We start from the raw sequence: 16,011 nt of genomic DNA, 5'->3' as shown, positions 1-16,011 counted from the left end.
GGACTATTAAATTAGATTATTATTCTACCTTTGTACAACAGAAAAAAAATGATATTATGTAAATTAGCAGTCTTATAATATCATGAAAAGTGTGTCACTTTGTTTAGATTACAGCTTGTGTACAGTTGTGTTCTGCAAGTGTGCAATCAAGTGATAGAAATAAAAACATAATAAATTAACATAATGGGTGAACATATATTGATGGTATGTTATAGAGATAATAGACTAAAATAATATACTGTAGCCTAACTATGTCTTTGTAAACAGCCCTTAGACAATAAATTAAAAATCCCCTTTGCTATTTTTGAGTGTTGAAGAAGAGAAAAATATACGGCATTATTATTCTTAATAGTGTATTATTATTGCCATTATTATTATTGTTGTTGTTATCATCATCATCATCATCATTATTACTATTGTTATTATTATTATACTTTTTTTTTGCAGAAAATATGGAGCGACAACGACGTGACGTTGGAAATCATGACATCATCTGCCCGCGCCACACAAAGCGCGGAGGCAGACAGAGGTGGCGTGCACGTTGATGTTTTTATGAATTAGCTTAGCTAGCTGCAAGACAGATTATCATCATCATCGTCCGGATAGCTTACTGAACTCAAAAATGTCTGTCACCGAGATGTTCAATTATATCCAGGGCTTTCTGAGCGCCGACCAGGACGTCAGAGAGGTATGAATGGACAGCCCGCTGCAAAGCTGCACACAATATTAGCTCTCCGAGACCGTTAGCTAGCGGATAACCGGAGCCAAATCCTGTCAACACACATCATATATTTTTATTCCAGAAACCGCACTATAATGACCGAAGTCTTGTTTATTAGCCAACAGCGCCTCCAATGATTGATTACGACATCTAGCCGTCTAACGTTATTTTATACAGGTTGGTAAAATAGGTGTCACTTTTCCTAAAATATTTTCGTCGAGAACGCTAACACGCAAATTCATCTAAAATATGGTCAATTTAATTCTGCTCCTTATCTGACAAGTAAAGGTGTAAACATTTTTTTTACTGTTAACGTAACGTTATGGCATTACTCGCTTTAAATCGGCCCATGAAAGTACACAATGTTAAGTTAATTAAAAATACGAAAAGGTGTCAATGGTCCATTACAAGTGGGGTTTCTATTGTTGACCTGATCCGAGTTGGGTATGTATCTGGTAATAGAAAATACTTTATATTGGATTAAGAAAAAGGAAGAAAAAAACAAAAAACACTTGTACTTGTACTTTGTTTGTAGGATATCCGTAAGGTGGTCCAGACATTGGAGCAGACTGCCAGAGAAATACTAACAGTACTCCAAAGTGTCCACCAACCATCTGGATTCAAAGAAAGTGAGCAATTCACACAGTATACACTGTTCTGACGGGCACTGATGGAATGATGTTTGCCTCTCCAATTTACACTTATCAATTTTAAAATGAATCTTCTCCCCCCCCTCTTTTCTTTTTAGTTCCCAGTAAATGTGCAAAGGCACTGGAGTTGTTCTGCACAGTCAGGACACAAATTTGCAACCTCAAAACAAAATTTCCTGCGGAGCAGTATTACAGGTAGGAGCCACTTTAACAAAAGTTGCAGTTGGCAGCTTTAATGATGATTAATGATTGGAAGGGTTGTCATAGGAAAATTTACATTTTTATAGTTCATTCATACAAAGTTAATCTGCAGAAATGTGTGTATGTATCTACCCAGAAATGAGTGGATTATTGTGGCCAAATAAAGTGAAGTGTTTTATCTCTCATTCTCTGACTTGTTTGATCCCGCTTTAGGTTCCATGAACACTGGCGGTTTGTGCTGCAGCGCCTGGTTTTTTTAGCAGCCTTTGTCGTCTACCTGGAGACTGAAACTCTTGTGATTCGGGAAGAAGTGGCCAAGATACTCGGCAGTAGGTATCAGTTCATGTGTTAGTGTGTAACTGTTACCAAGGAAGGCAGCTTTACTCTCTTTTTTTTCTGCCCTCTTCACCCTACAGTTGAGGTGGTGCGTGAGAAAGGCTTTCACCTGGATGTAGAGGACTACCTGGCAGGTGTGCTGATCATGGCCAGTGAACTGGTAAGTCTATTGTTTGCTATGATGTTACATCAAGAATATATACTAAGGCAGACAGAAAGACACATTAGAGTTCCCCTGTGGTCTGGAGTTCTTAATGGTCCCCTATACGCTGTGCAATTTTGGGATTTAGCAGATTAAAGTTGACAGTCAGGAGAGACACTTTAAATATTTGGTTGTGAATTAGAGCTGGGCAATATATCGATATTATATTGGTATCGTGATGTGAGACTAGATATCGTCTTAGATTTTGGATATTGTAATATGGCTTAAGTGTTGTCTTAACCTGGTTTTAAAGGCTGCATTACAGTAAAGTGATGACATTTTCTGAACTTACCAGACTGTTCTAGCTGTTCTATTATTTGCCTTTACCCAGTTAGTCATTATATCCACATTACTGATGATTATTTATCAAAAATCTCATTGTGTAAATATGTTTTGAAAGCACCAATAGTCAACACTACAATATTGTTGCGGTATCGATATCGAGGTATTTGGTCAAAAATATCGTGATATTTGATTTTCTCCATATCGCCCAGCCCTATTCTCAATCCAAAACGGTGATCTTCAATCACGCTGTTAGACACGTCTACCGGCGGTCGATTTTAGAACTTTGCCAAAATCCTGACCGTGTCATAAATTTAGGACAAAACTCTCATAATTTGACTGCTGCCGTGACATAAGTCTACAAATGAACCAATCGGAACACGGCATGAATTGACTGACCAACCTGAACATCCAAGATTGCTGTTAGTTCACAGTGTCTAGTGCATTATACAGCTTTCTAGTCCTACAATAAAATAATAAAATGACAGTGCCACAAAATTATGATTATAATAGTTAATAATGATTTCAATAAAAAAAACAAAAAAAACAATGGAACCTTGTACATGTAAGTTGAGTAACTCTGAGTTTAATTTGTGCTGCTGTTGTTTCTTCGTCTAGTCGCGGTTGGCAGTAAACAGCGTCACAGCAGGAGACTACACCCGGCCGCTCCGCATCTCCAACTTCATCAACGAGCTGGACTCTGGCTTCCGCCTGCTCAACCTGAAGAACGACCCGCTGCGGAAGCGTTACGACGGCCTCAAGTACGACGTGAAGAAGATCGAGGAGGTGGTTTACGACCTTTCCATCCGCGGGCTGGCCAAGGAGGGCGAGACTGGCGGGGACAAGTAGAGCTCGGAGGCTGCTGCACCTTTACCCCGTCTGGAAGGCAAGACCCAGGGATCTACCTGAGGCTCCAGCAGCTGAGGACAGGGTGTGCGAGTGTGCGCGCGGGTATGAGTGTGTGTTTGTGCGAATGCATGCATGAGAGGTGCTTTAGATGGATGGCAGTGTGCCAGAAGGGTTGGGGGGGGGGAACGTTAGCGGAGTTTGACACCCTCGTTCAAAACCGAAGGTTCAGTTTGTTGCTGGTTTTTGGAAATCTGTGTTCTCGGCTTCATCTTATTCATCGTTATTGTTTCGCTGAGTCGGTTTTGCAGCTGTTCCGTCTAATTTGCAACAGTCGACGTGTTATTATAAGGTGATATTATATTGATGTTTAATTCATTGGAGAAGTCGGGCGGAGATTGCTCAGAGTGGAGTGTTCCAGCCGCACACAGCTTCTTTTTTTCTGGCTGTTTGTGTTTATTTGCAAAGTGAAATGTGTTCACCAGATCCGCCTGGTGGTATTCCTGAAGACTCTGTGTTATTGCACCCAAACAGATCCAGGAGCCTCGTTTATAAAGGGAAAAGTTGACGCAAAATGATGCTAACAACCAAATACGTTTTTACAGCATTCTTGCCAGATTTTCATCATTACGGACTTTCATAAGAAAAGCCTCCATTTGGATTTTGATCATTATCCCCTAACCTGCATATATACCTAGTTTTTATGTTTTTATAAATGAGGCTTCAGGAGTGGTAGTCAAAGGTAAAAAAAAAACCATTTCACTTCACGTGGCATAAAGCTACTCTAAGATTCCTTTTTTCATGTAATTGTTTTTCAACAGCAAGGAAACCTTGCAGAGCAGTGCCAATGAATACAGTATGTCTGTTGAGACATTTTAATATTTGTTTGTCGGGTGATTGAGCTTTCTCTGGAAATAGTCAGTATATCATGTTCTGCATGTGATGTTTTCCTTTTTTTTTTCTACTTACAAACATGTCGTGAAGGTTTGTTTCTATTGTTGGCATCCATGCTTCTTTTTGCTTCTAGACTGTAGTGGAACTGGGTTGTCTTCTAGAAAAAAAAAGTTCACTCTTTCCATCTTGTGCTTTTTGTTTGCTGGAGTGTTAAGTGCATTTCACTTGTACTGTATGTATTCTTGTCTTTGAATCAGTTGTCTTTAAAGATGCTTAAAATGACTGTAAATATATTTCTACACTCTACCTTTCCAGCTTCATCAGACTTTACAAATGAGCATTTTGCACAGAAAAATACAACAAGCAAGGTCGTGTTTAAAATCTTTTAATATAATTCACAATATATTACATTGGGAAATAATACATTGGGTCTTTCAAACGAGGAAACAAAAGAAACTGTATGCAATTCAGCAGGCTTGGTTTGTTTTCTACATTTTGAAAGGAATAATCTGAAACAGCATCCTCTGACAGCACAGGAGTATTGGTGTGGAGTTGAGCAGCCCTGCCCTCCAAAACACAGTGATTTTGCTACCTTTATTAGTGCTACTTCATAGCCAACGTAAAACAGTATCAGTCTTAAATAGTGGTTTTGGTTCGATGACTGCGTTGTCTCGACCTGCTGAAATCAGCTTTGGTCAACTAGGTTCCTTCTGGTATGAAGAATTGTAAATAAACAAGACTGGGTAACATGCTTTTGTTATACTGGAAAACTTTTAATTACTGATAATAATATTAAAGTGCATTAAAGAAAATAAAGCCTTCATAAATAAAAACAGGCAAAAATAAGAGGATCAGGTTATCACATATCAGCAACCAGGGACTGTCAGAGGAATAATTATATTGCCTGTAAATTGGTCTCAAGTGCCGACAGAGGGCAGTCTAGTCTGTCTGTCAGAGATCAATGCTACTGTGACAGGTTGCAAATATTTCAGTATGTTTTAGCGTAACAGCAATGACATACCAAGGCACAACAGCTCATCGCTAGGTCACATAAAGGTAAAACTGTGTCATGACGAGATGGTTGAGTCAGGTAAACAGGGTTTTCAAACCTTTATCCCAAAATTGCTGAACATATTTCATGTAATCGTGGCAACTTAATGGCATATCTTTGCTTTATAGGGTCATGGGAAGAGGGTGGGATTATATAGGAATAGTGACATATTTCAAACCTATTTAATTGCTAATTACAAACTGACAGTAATTTTATTTCAAAATTGCCAAACATTTGCTTCTTCCAATTTATCAAATGTTGCTTTTCCCTTTTCTGTATAATCGTTACTTAAATAACTTTGGGTTTTAGACTGTTAGTCAAACAAAGCATTAGAAGACTCTTGTTAGGGGTCTTGGAATTTGAGATTTCCATTTTTCAATATGTCAGACATTATTAGACCAAATGATTAAATCCGATAAATCAATAATGCAAATAACTGCAGCCCTACAGCTAGATCAAACATACATCAATACACCTGTTCTGTCCCATGGCCCGGTCTATGTGACCCTACAGGAAGTCCTGAACACAAGGTTGAAAAACAGTGTTTGACTTTACCTGTGTGACATGATGTTAACAGGAAACGGTTAAAGGAGACTGACTAGACTTGTCACAAACTGCTTTCATGGCACTAATTGATCGTAACTCCAGTTCCTTTGTGTCAGGATGATGTAGGGAAGCTTTAAGCCATGAACATGATTAGATTTGAGACTTGAGTCTGCCACATGAAACTCAGGAACACCTGAACGCCAAAGGGAATCTTGGGAAATTAAACGCATGTACAGTAGCTACTTATTTTGGAATTGGCAGAGATTATTGCTGTTATGTGAGTTCTCATTTAAAACACAGTGATACAGGAGGTCTGCTCAGCCTGTCAGAGAGGCTCTGCTCAACTGCATCTCTGGCAGTGAAAGTTGCTGTACCGCCAACGTACAGTAGAGGGCGGCACACAGACAGTAGAGGGCAGTGACAACCAACAGAAACCACTGAACAAAGCTCTCGAACGCATCTCCACCACTACATACCAAAAACAAATGTTTCCCTACCCACCGTCTTGTAAAAAAAAAAAAAAAAAAATTACATTACAATTTTTCTTTTTGCAGTCAGCCATGTTCAGTCATGCTTTTTAAACACACACTCCTTATTTACTGAAACACAGCTCTCTTTCTCCAAGAGCAAACTGTCTTTACAATCAAGGCTGACAAGCACAGCCCATTTTTTTTGGTTGTCCAAGAATCTGATATTTTCAACGACTTGAATCTTCACACACAACTTCATGACAGTATGGCGCACTTACAGCTTTGTAAGAAAAAAAGTGCTTTATCTTCCGTTTACTTTGAGAGCGATTTTTTTTGTACTGAAATCTAACATGTTTTAACAATGCCGTTACTCCGAAATACTTCTTGTTGCCAGTTTAGTTTTGCAGTAGAAGGATTCAGGTTATTTACAGTGTAACAAAAGCCAGGGGATGGTTAGTCTCAGGAGCGGGTCTGGTTTGTGTTGATCATGATGTTAGGCAGAGCATTGCGTCTTTTCCTCCAGGTGCCCAAGTCTCGAGTATATCTCTTAATCTGATGGAACCACTGCTGGGTGCGAGATTTGTCCGAGGCGCGGAAAACAAAAGACTCCCGCCGAATATCGAGCACCTCGAAGGTGTCCTCACAGTCCGGATCTGTCGACACCACGCAGTTTCCCAGACGGATGGGCTCTCTCAGCACTGTGAACTTCCCGCTGCTCTTGTCCTTGATTATAACCAGCACTCCGTCTCTAATGCTGTCACCACCACCTTCTCCCTGATCCCCCCATGCCCCCAGGTCGGTCCCCTGTCCTGGGGCTTCACCAGCTCGCTGTATCCTCACCATCAGCAGAGTCTGGACATTTTGGAACTTGAGGGCCTTGGTGCCCTTCTTCACCCACTGACCATCTGCCGGCTGGGACAACTGGAGGGGTCCCTCCATGACAAATCGTGTGTTTTCTCTTGCCCAGCCCACCGTCTTCATCGACACCTCTCGCATCTCAATGTTGATGACCTCCCGGTTTTTGCGGCTGTCGCGGCGGAACGAGCGGAGGGACCAGGTGACGCCGTTGCCCTCCTGCTTGGTCTTCATGTTGATGTGCTCCAGATGGGATTCGACCCGGCTCTTGGCCTCACGGAGACGCGCATAGTCGGGGTGGCATTCGGAAGTGACCTTAATGATGCGGCTCAGTAGAAGCGGGTATTTAGTGACACGCTGGAGGGGCGCCATGAGGAAGGAGCGCAAGTTCATACGACGCAGTGCTGTGTTGTCATTCTGGGAAACATCCAGGAAGATTCTAAAAAGACAGAACGAGAGACAATGAAGTTGAAAACAGAGACATTCTGTGCATGTCCTGGGAAAACTCTTAAGAAGCTGATTAATGGGAATCACAGGACAGCCTGACTCATGGGTGAGCTGTAGTTCTGTCTAACAATATGAATCATTGCAGCTCTCCTCTCAAAATAGAACTTCTTCTGAATAAGTGATAAGCCGCTGTCTTCTCCATTAAGATTAATTATACAGAACAGTCGTGGCAGGAACTTGAGAAAGCTCCCAGAGTAACTTTTCCATCACAAAACATACAACACACAACACACACACACACAAAGAATCCTTATAGGCTACTTTGTGTGTACCTGAGCAGCTCTTTCTCCTTCTCCAGTGTGTTGAGCAAGTTGACCGAGGTGGACTGCTGCAGGCAGTAGGTCTGGAAGGCAGGCAGCATGTTGACGAACTCCAGAAAGATCTCTCCTATGTACACTGTGAGCAGATCCTCATCTCCCTGAGGTCAAACCACATGAGAAAATATGGTCAATGTGCACCTTATTTGTGTCTTAAGTCATTGTTGTCCATTATATTTTTGTTATTCTTTTTAACTTTCTTTTTCTATATTTTTTGCAAACAGAATACAAACATCGCAGCAATGGATAATAGATACGTCAATAGAAAATATACATTGGAGAAAGGCAAGTGAAATTGCATACGATTAAGTTAAGTTAGAAATAACGGAACAAACCAATGAAGAGAAAATTAAAAAAAAAAACAACAGGTAAAACAAATATATATATATATATATATATATATATATATATATATATATATATATATATATATATATATATATATATATATATATATATATATATATATATAAATATATATATATATATATATATAAATATATATATAAAAACAAGGAAACTTGATGGGGGGTACGAGCAGGTCACCGGAGACTAACAGTATCCTTGTTTTCCCTAGCCACAGTATATCACAAGCAAGGAAAGTTATCACCTCTTTGTGTAAAGTATGTGTCCCATTTTCCCCAGAAGGCATCACCTTTGTCCTTTTTCAGTCTTAGACTGAATGTGTTACGCTTCATGCAATGAATGTTTTTAATTATAACTACCTATTGGTCAATAGTGGGAGGTTCCTTGCAGAGCCATCGCCTTGTTATGGCCTTTTTACTTGTTGCCATACTTTTTCTTTTTTTTTTTAAAAAGGTATTGTTGTCCGTTATTGAGTCGAAAACATCTGCTGGGACAGTTAAATGTGTTCAGCCACCAAGCATTATAAGAATGCCAACCCAAAAGCATACACCAAGCTCAGCACAGCAGTGATAGGGGAGTTTAGCCTCAGAGGCTACAGGACAGGTCAATGCTGGGGTGGAGGAGGTAGGGCTTATGAAATGCTTTATGAACAGCAAGTGATGGCTGCAGTTACAGCAGACAGTGGCTTTCAGGTAGGGCAGGGTACCGAATTCAATACTTTTTAGACACCGACCGAATTGCCTCTGAAGTATCAAGTATCAAAAAATGCCTCGTCATTCAACACCCAATTTCAATACCTAAGGAGTAAATCTCGCAGCGTCAGTGTGTCAATAAGCATGCAGCATGCTTCTACAAAGATCTAATAATGCTGGTGATTGGCTATCTAACGTTACACGTCTTAGAGACCTGCAGAAAAAAAACTCTACGTTACACATAGAGACGGGCTCACGTAGTAGGAGCTGAATAATAATAAAAAAAAAAGAGTTGTGCCGTAATGTGTAATGTTGTAATTTCTTTTTGTTTTATAAAATTGGTATCGAAAAAAGTGTATCAAAGTCACGGCATTGGTTTTGGTACCGGTATCGAAGACTTTTGATCGATACCCAGCCTTACTTTCAGGTGGACAGTGAAGCAACAGGCATGCCAAGGCAAAAGAGTGACCAAAATATTACAACTGGTGCATTAGATATACTGTGTTGCAAGACTTTTTCTAGAAATTACTGTGAGTATCTGGATGGAAACAGACACATTTTGTACTAGAATCAAGAAAAATGACAAATTGACAAAACAATATCATCATAAGGTCCATTTAGTAGCTATTTTGGAACTTCCACTGTATCAAACAATCGTTATCAGACGGAGTTTACCCAGTTGTCATGGAATTATATTTTCTGAGCACTTTAAGGACTTCTTGTCCATGTGGGCTTAAAATGTGGGCTTTAATGTGAGATTAAAGGTTTATTATCCACTTTGGAAACAGCATTTGACCAAACAATCTTATCACAAGGTCCATTTAGTTCTGTTCTGGAGCGGTTCTGGTTTCCAAGGTCAAGAATGACATTTAATTCTCATGAAAAATGATCAAGAGAAATGAATCAAGAGCAGAGGTGGGTAGTAACGAGTTACATTTACTTGAGTAAGTTTTTGAAAAAATTATACTTCTAGGAGTAGTTTTAAATCACTATACTTTTTACTTGAGTCGATTTGTGAAGAAGAACTGTACTCTTACTCTGCTACATTAGGCTACAATGAGCTTGTTACTTTTCTTTTTACCTCGTTAATATTCTATGTGTCATTGTTTTTATCCTCCCCGCGTACGCCTCATTTTAATGTTTTATTTTGACAGAGAGAGAGAGAGACTTCCGCTAAAAGGCTCTACCACGTGACTGTGTTTCACCAATCAAACGTAATTGTGCAGTCTCGTCATGTGACCATACTCAATCTCAGCGGCGGGAGATTGCGGCTACTCTACCCACCTCTGATCAAAAGAAATTGTAAAACAGGCTGAAATAGACAAGTTTTATTTAACTGTTAAGAGAAAAATCCGTTGTCCCTACTAGGACTTGCTCACCGAGGTCAAAGTGTAAATTTTTGAGTCAGACGCCGTTGAGATTTTGAAATCTTGGCTTAAAACCTATATTTTTTCTCCTTTTTTTCAAATGGTGGGGTAAACACTACTTCTATTTGACAACTAGTAAAGTTGATTCCTATTAACATGTTTAGAGACTCATTGGGTTATGTTGCATTACTAAGGGTGTCACAATTTCGATTTTAAATTGAAATCAATCAAAATTAAATTACAATCTTGAATATCGAATAAAAAAAATGGAATCGTCGATACTGCCACGCCCCCATGTCACAACCGGTCGGCTTATCAAGCGGAAAAAAAAACACGTGTTGAAGTGCTGCGAGTCAGTCAACCTCCTGTAACTTAGTCAGTCAAAAGATAGCATGGCAACTGCAGATGCTGGAGACCCATCGACACAACTTGAGCCCTCTCCTCAAAAGCCACAGTTTGCAAGCTGTGCTATGTGCGTGTACCACATTAGCCTAGCAGCTAGCGGATATTCCTTCTGCTTATAGCTTTATCCCAACAAAACCGCACGGTTGAATTTCAGCCTGCATGCATGTTTTGCAGCCTAAACAGAGCAGCATATTGGTTATATTAGAGAGAGCAACAAGTTAGGAGACTGCCCGAGTCGCCCTCTTTGCTAATCGGTCTGCTCAGCTGCTGTGCTGGTTCGATGGTGTTTTCAGCCCCCAACTAAGCCTTCAAGGCAGTACTGCCGTTGTCTTCAACCATAACCATTGCCTTATCCATAGACAGTATATAAACTGGACAAAGAGATCCCTTGTCTCTAGACGGAGACCAGTGAAGGATATTAGAAGCACTTTTCCAGTGATGGCTGAGCATTACTGAACGCAGCGTTACTCAATTATTCCCAATCTTACAGAGACGGAGAGCGTAGGTGTATGTTAGGAGATAACATGGGCACAGGCTAATTATTGCTAACTAAAATGCTAGTTAACATTAGTAATTAAACTTAAACAGCGAATGTAAGTCGAAACTGCCTGCGAGCTTCTCCTGTACTGTAATTCCTCTACTATGCGACAGTAAGTCGCGTGGTTATGACACAATCGTTAGCATATTTTTACAAAAACGTCTGCTACGGAGCCATAACGTGAGGTACAAGGTAATGGAGCCTTTTATACATTGTCGTGTTTCTTTAGAAATAAAAAATAGACAAATAGAGTCTTTAAACGCTTCAGATGTAAAGTTATTCGCTGTCAGTGTGACGTCAAAATGAATGTCAGTCAATTGAATGCTAATGGCGATGATGGTGAGCGTTTGGTATAGGGCTGAACGATTAATTGCATTTGCGATAATATCGCGATATGTTAAAACGCGATTTCCTAATCGCAAAGGCTGCGATTTGGTCTCGATTTGGTGACTGGCGAGAGCAAATCAGTCTGCAGAGAAAGCATCAACTTAGCACGCTAACGCTACACTGTACCTTGAGCTGATCTCTGTCATTCAAACACTTCTGAGTTGAAGTTTAAAACTTTTACAGCTATTTTAATAAAATGAAGGGTTTTGTTCGGGCTCGAGTCCATACATGCAGTTAATGGATACAGGCACGCAGAACTGAAGGCTCGGTTGGCAACGAGCTAGCTCTGATTAGCGGTTAGCTCCGGTTAGCGGTTAGCTCCGTTATAAAGATATGGAGTGGAGGAGCTGCCACTGAGAGGGGTAACAACCAGACTGATAAATGACGGTTCGGGGAGCTTTCACAGCAGCGTGGCCGCGGTGTTTCAACGGTTTTATTAGTACAGTTAATCCCACGGCAAGACCAGCAGCAGCTAACGTAACGATAGCCGCTCTGAGCTAGTGCAATGTTGACGGTGTCATGCACACGGCACGCAACTTCACGAGGGGGAGGGGCTGGAGGCAGCTCCTCTCAGTGCACTGTAAAAAACTACTTGCGTGTGTGTGTGTATGTATATATGTATGTGTATCTATATATACTATATTTTTACTTATTTAACTGTCTAGTGTGTAATTGTGTGTTGTTCATACTATACAATGATTTCTTGTTTGTCTTTGTTGAATAATACAGAAGACAAAGAGCTTAAAAAAATAATCAAATATCGAATTGCAATCGCAATATTTGGGGAAAAAATCGCAATTAGATTATTTTCAAAAATTGTTCAGCCCTAGTTTGGTAGCATCAAAATGGCGCCATAGGAGGTTTGAGTTCTGAAGAGAGGTTTACCCCCTTGGCCTAATCCTATTGCCTTCCAAGCAGTGCTGCCTAGAACTCCGAGTCTGCCCTCAGGATTGTCGGAAAACTTTTTCTTTTTACTTTATTGACAAATTGTCAAGTTTCCATTTGACTGAAGACATGTTATTGTTACATTGTGTTGTTAGCAAATGTTTTAAATTTGACAATGTAATGTGGTACATTGCAAACAAAGGTCAGATATTTTATTATTACATACAAGTCTTTTCTAAAAATGGCATAGCAACCTGTGCTTTAAAAAAAAAGTAAAAATTGAGAATTGAATCGAACCGACCTTAGAATGGAAAATGTAATCGAATCGAGGATTTGGAGAATCGTGACACCCCTATACATTACTGTATAAATAAACTGAAGAAGCTGAATAGTCTTAAATTTGTTTCAATGTTTTAAGAAAATTAGACTTTTTGGACTCAATAACAGACTGAAATGTTTTGTTGCAGTGTTCTGTAGGCAGTTGCACTCCAAAGTGACCAGGTAACTTATTGCTTTTATAAATGTGGCCCTTAAAGGTCCAATGTGTAGGAATTTCTCCCATCTAGATTGAGATCATATATCGCAATCAACTCTGTCGCACCACGCAGTTCAAAGTACGTATTACAGCTACGGTAGCCTTCACGCTTCAAAAAGCCGGTCTCTTGCTGTTTTCAATCTCCTTTTTCTTTTTCTGGGCGAAGAAGAAGACTCCTGTTCCTGAAAATTGGATTTTGAATACGTGTGGTCCTCCGTGTTTCCTTCTTCAAACTTGCCGGGGCCGGGAAGCTACGATACCCATTAGCAGCATTACCAGCACCTGTGAGTTTATCATGTGACAGCAAAAACGCAAAATCGGAGCAGTATGTCCTGTATGTCCCTTACCGGCTAACGCATTTCAAGATGGCGCATGAATATGGAGCGTCTACCCAAGTTTATGTGATGCAAATGTAAAATTTCAAGCCAAAATTAATACTTGGAATTGATGGTGGCGGTAAATATTCATGAAAAAGGACAAGTTTGTGAACGGGCAACACAGACTTTGATAACGAACAACTAAACACGTTACACACTGGACCTTTAAGGTAACTGATGTAATACCATTAGGTGCTTAAAGTCCAGTTGTGTGTGTGTGTGTGTGTGTGTGTGTGTGTGTGTGTGTGTGTGTGTGTGTGTGTGAGAGAGAGAGAGAGAGAGAGAGAGAGTGGGTCACCTGGTCAAAGGCCTGGTCGATGCTGTCCTGCAGGTGTTCAGTGAAGCGGTCGTTGACGTCTATCAGCTCCTGAACGTTGCTAAACACCACAATGAGCTGCTCAGCAGTCAGCAGCCCAGCACTCTGCATGGGGCAGTAAAACTCCTCCTTGATGATCCGCAGGTCCTCGCCGTAGCTCGACTCGGTGTTCAGAAACTCCAGGATGGCTTCCTTGCGCTCGGTGCGCAGCTTGGAGCAACGTTCACACATGCGCTCTCCTCGCTCTTTGGAGGCGCCGTCCCTCATTCCACAGTCTGGACAGGGTCTCTGGGCCTCCCAGGCTCTGAGAGAGGCAGATGGTCTCTTCCAGGTGCGGGACAGACCCGGGCCAATGCCGCTGTCCACGCGTTCCACCTCGGCTCCCCGGTTTCTTCGGTAACGGCGAGGCTCACTGTCCTCCTCCTCCCGCTCATCACTGAGGCCTACCACTCCGCTGTCGACGCTCAGGCTGCTGATGGTGCTCCAGCGATGCTGCCCGGAGCGAGTCACACCCAGACCCGCCTGGCGCTCCTCACCAGGGGGCTCTGAGCGACCACGAATTGCTGCTGGAGCTGGAGAGAGAGAGAGAGAGGTAGAGATGGTCAGATTCATTAGTGCTCATGATGTTTATGGATTTACTTTGTTATTCACACTGCATGCACGGACGCACGGACGGACGCACGGACGCACGGACGCACACACACACACACACACACACACACACACACACACACACACACACACACACACACACACACACACACACACACACACACACACACACACACACACACACACACACACACACACACACACACACAATTTATAGCCTCCCTAATGGATGCCCATTTAATCTGAACTAGTCATTACTGGTCATGTCAAAACGAAGAAACTGTTATAGATATCAGCTTTCTCCAATAATTTGATCCCTAACCCGGTCGATGACTTAACCTTTGTCCCCCTATGCTTGTCAATACTATTGTGCATGCGTTTAAACCTAAACAGAGAGACTGTAGGTGTTTGCTGAGACAAGGTTTCAAATGTTTTATTTAAACACCTGGCTCATTAAATGGTGCTATCTTAATTATGTATTAATGCACTGGATGAGAATGTTTTGGTACTGAGGGGAAAAAAACTATTTCTGGCATATATATCGGTTTTATTTTAAGAGCAACAAGGTCATCATTAGCATATGCCAGCCATATTGACTGACATTCTGTGGTGTCAAAGAGCTGTTGACAGGGCAGAGCACAGTATTAGCAGGGGAACTCTGGGGAGGTGAGGTGAGGACAGAGTGCAAAGGCCAACATATTCAGAGACAAGCATGACACTAAGTTGCATGAGAGAAACAAAACAAATGCAGCTCTTAACTTTTTGAAAAATGCGAGGCGCTGTAATGTCAGGCTTAGTCAGACATTCATTTAAAATTGAGGGTGATTCATTTCATTTCATTACATTACGTGTCATTTAGCTGACACTTTTATCCAAAACGACTTACAGTTGCTACATATGTCAGAAGTCACACGCATCTGGAGCAACTACGGGTTAAGTGTCTTGCTCAGGGACACATTGGTTGATGTATCGCAGTGGGAATTGAACCCAGATATCCCACACCAAAGGTATGTGTCATATCCACTGCGCCGCCACCACCACCCGCCATTCACCTTCCCTGAAGATTAAAGGGAGATAGGTAGGGAGGAGGAACTAACAAAAAGATGCTAACGAGTTGGGTTATGGGAAATGTACCATCCAGTGTTTTTGTAGCTTGATCCATATTAGGGACTCAAAGTCCAAAATATCTCTCTCTGCTGCTATAGTTTTGGCCATACATCTGTCTTTTGCAAATCCCCAAAATCGTACGGAAGTGAAATACTAAATCACTGAAGTAGTCTATTTAATTTTTAAAGACTATTTTTTGGGCATTGTAGGCCTTTATTATATAGGACAGCTGAAGATGTGAAAGGGGAGAGAGAGGGGGAATGACATGCAGCAAAAGGCCGCAGGTCAGAGTTGAACGTGCGGCCACTGCAACAAGGACTAAGCCTTTGTACATGGGGCGCACACTCTACACTCTGGTGAAAAGGTAGGCTCAAGAAATGATCGATAGCCTAATGACTCATTGATCAAGTGATAAACATGGGCATTCAGGACAAATTCACGACGATAGGCCACACTGCTCATTTTTACCTATACAGCTTGACCACAATTGTGAATGACTTTATTTTGGTGCAAAAAAACATTCGGGTAAACCGGAGAAGTTTGTTG

General features: G+C 41.1%; 2 protein-coding genes across 3 annotated transcripts in view; one reads left to right on the top strand and one right to left on the bottom strand.

Annotated features, from left to right (window-relative positions):
• The first annotated feature begins 482 nt into the window (after nt 1–482).
• Nucleotides 483–4,438, top strand: tsn (translin). The gene is made up of 6 exons (XM_028591049.1): nt 483–688; nt 1,257–1,350; nt 1,470–1,566; nt 1,786–1,901; nt 1,989–2,068; nt 3,011–4,438. The coding sequence occupies exons 1-6, from the start codon at nt 623–625 to the stop codon at nt 3,239–3,241; spliced, it is 684 nt and encodes a 227-aa protein (XP_028446850.1). The 5' UTR covers nt 483–622; the 3' UTR covers nt 3,242–4,438.
• A 63-nt stretch (nt 4,439–4,501) lies between these two features.
• Nucleotides 4,502–16,011, bottom strand: part of arhgef49 (Rho guanine nucleotide exchange factor 49) — a 69,833-nt gene continuing 58,323 nt past the window's right edge. For both annotated transcript variants that reach the window (XM_028591047.1, XM_028591048.1), the window contains exons 6-8: nt 13,729–14,318; nt 7,834–7,979; nt 4,502–7,493 (exon numbers count right to left, since the gene is read on the bottom strand). In XM_028591047.1, coding sequence (XP_028446848.1) covers nt 6,659–7,493; nt 7,834–7,979; nt 13,729–14,318 — 1,571 coding nt within the window. In that variant the 3' untranslated portion in view covers nt 4,502–6,658. The remainder of the gene's footprint in view (nt 7,494–7,833; nt 7,980–13,728; nt 14,319–16,011) is intronic.

The sequence above is a fragment of the Perca flavescens genome, chromosome 11 (genome assembly GCF_004354835.1).
Source record: "Perca flavescens isolate YP-PL-M2 chromosome 11, PFLA_1.0, whole genome shotgun sequence".
In the NCBI taxonomy this organism is placed as follows: domain Eukaryota; kingdom Metazoa; phylum Chordata; class Actinopteri; order Perciformes; family Percidae; genus Perca; species Perca flavescens.
Note: the sequence above shows the minus strand (reverse complement) of the source record. Positions and strands in the feature narration are given on the sequence as shown.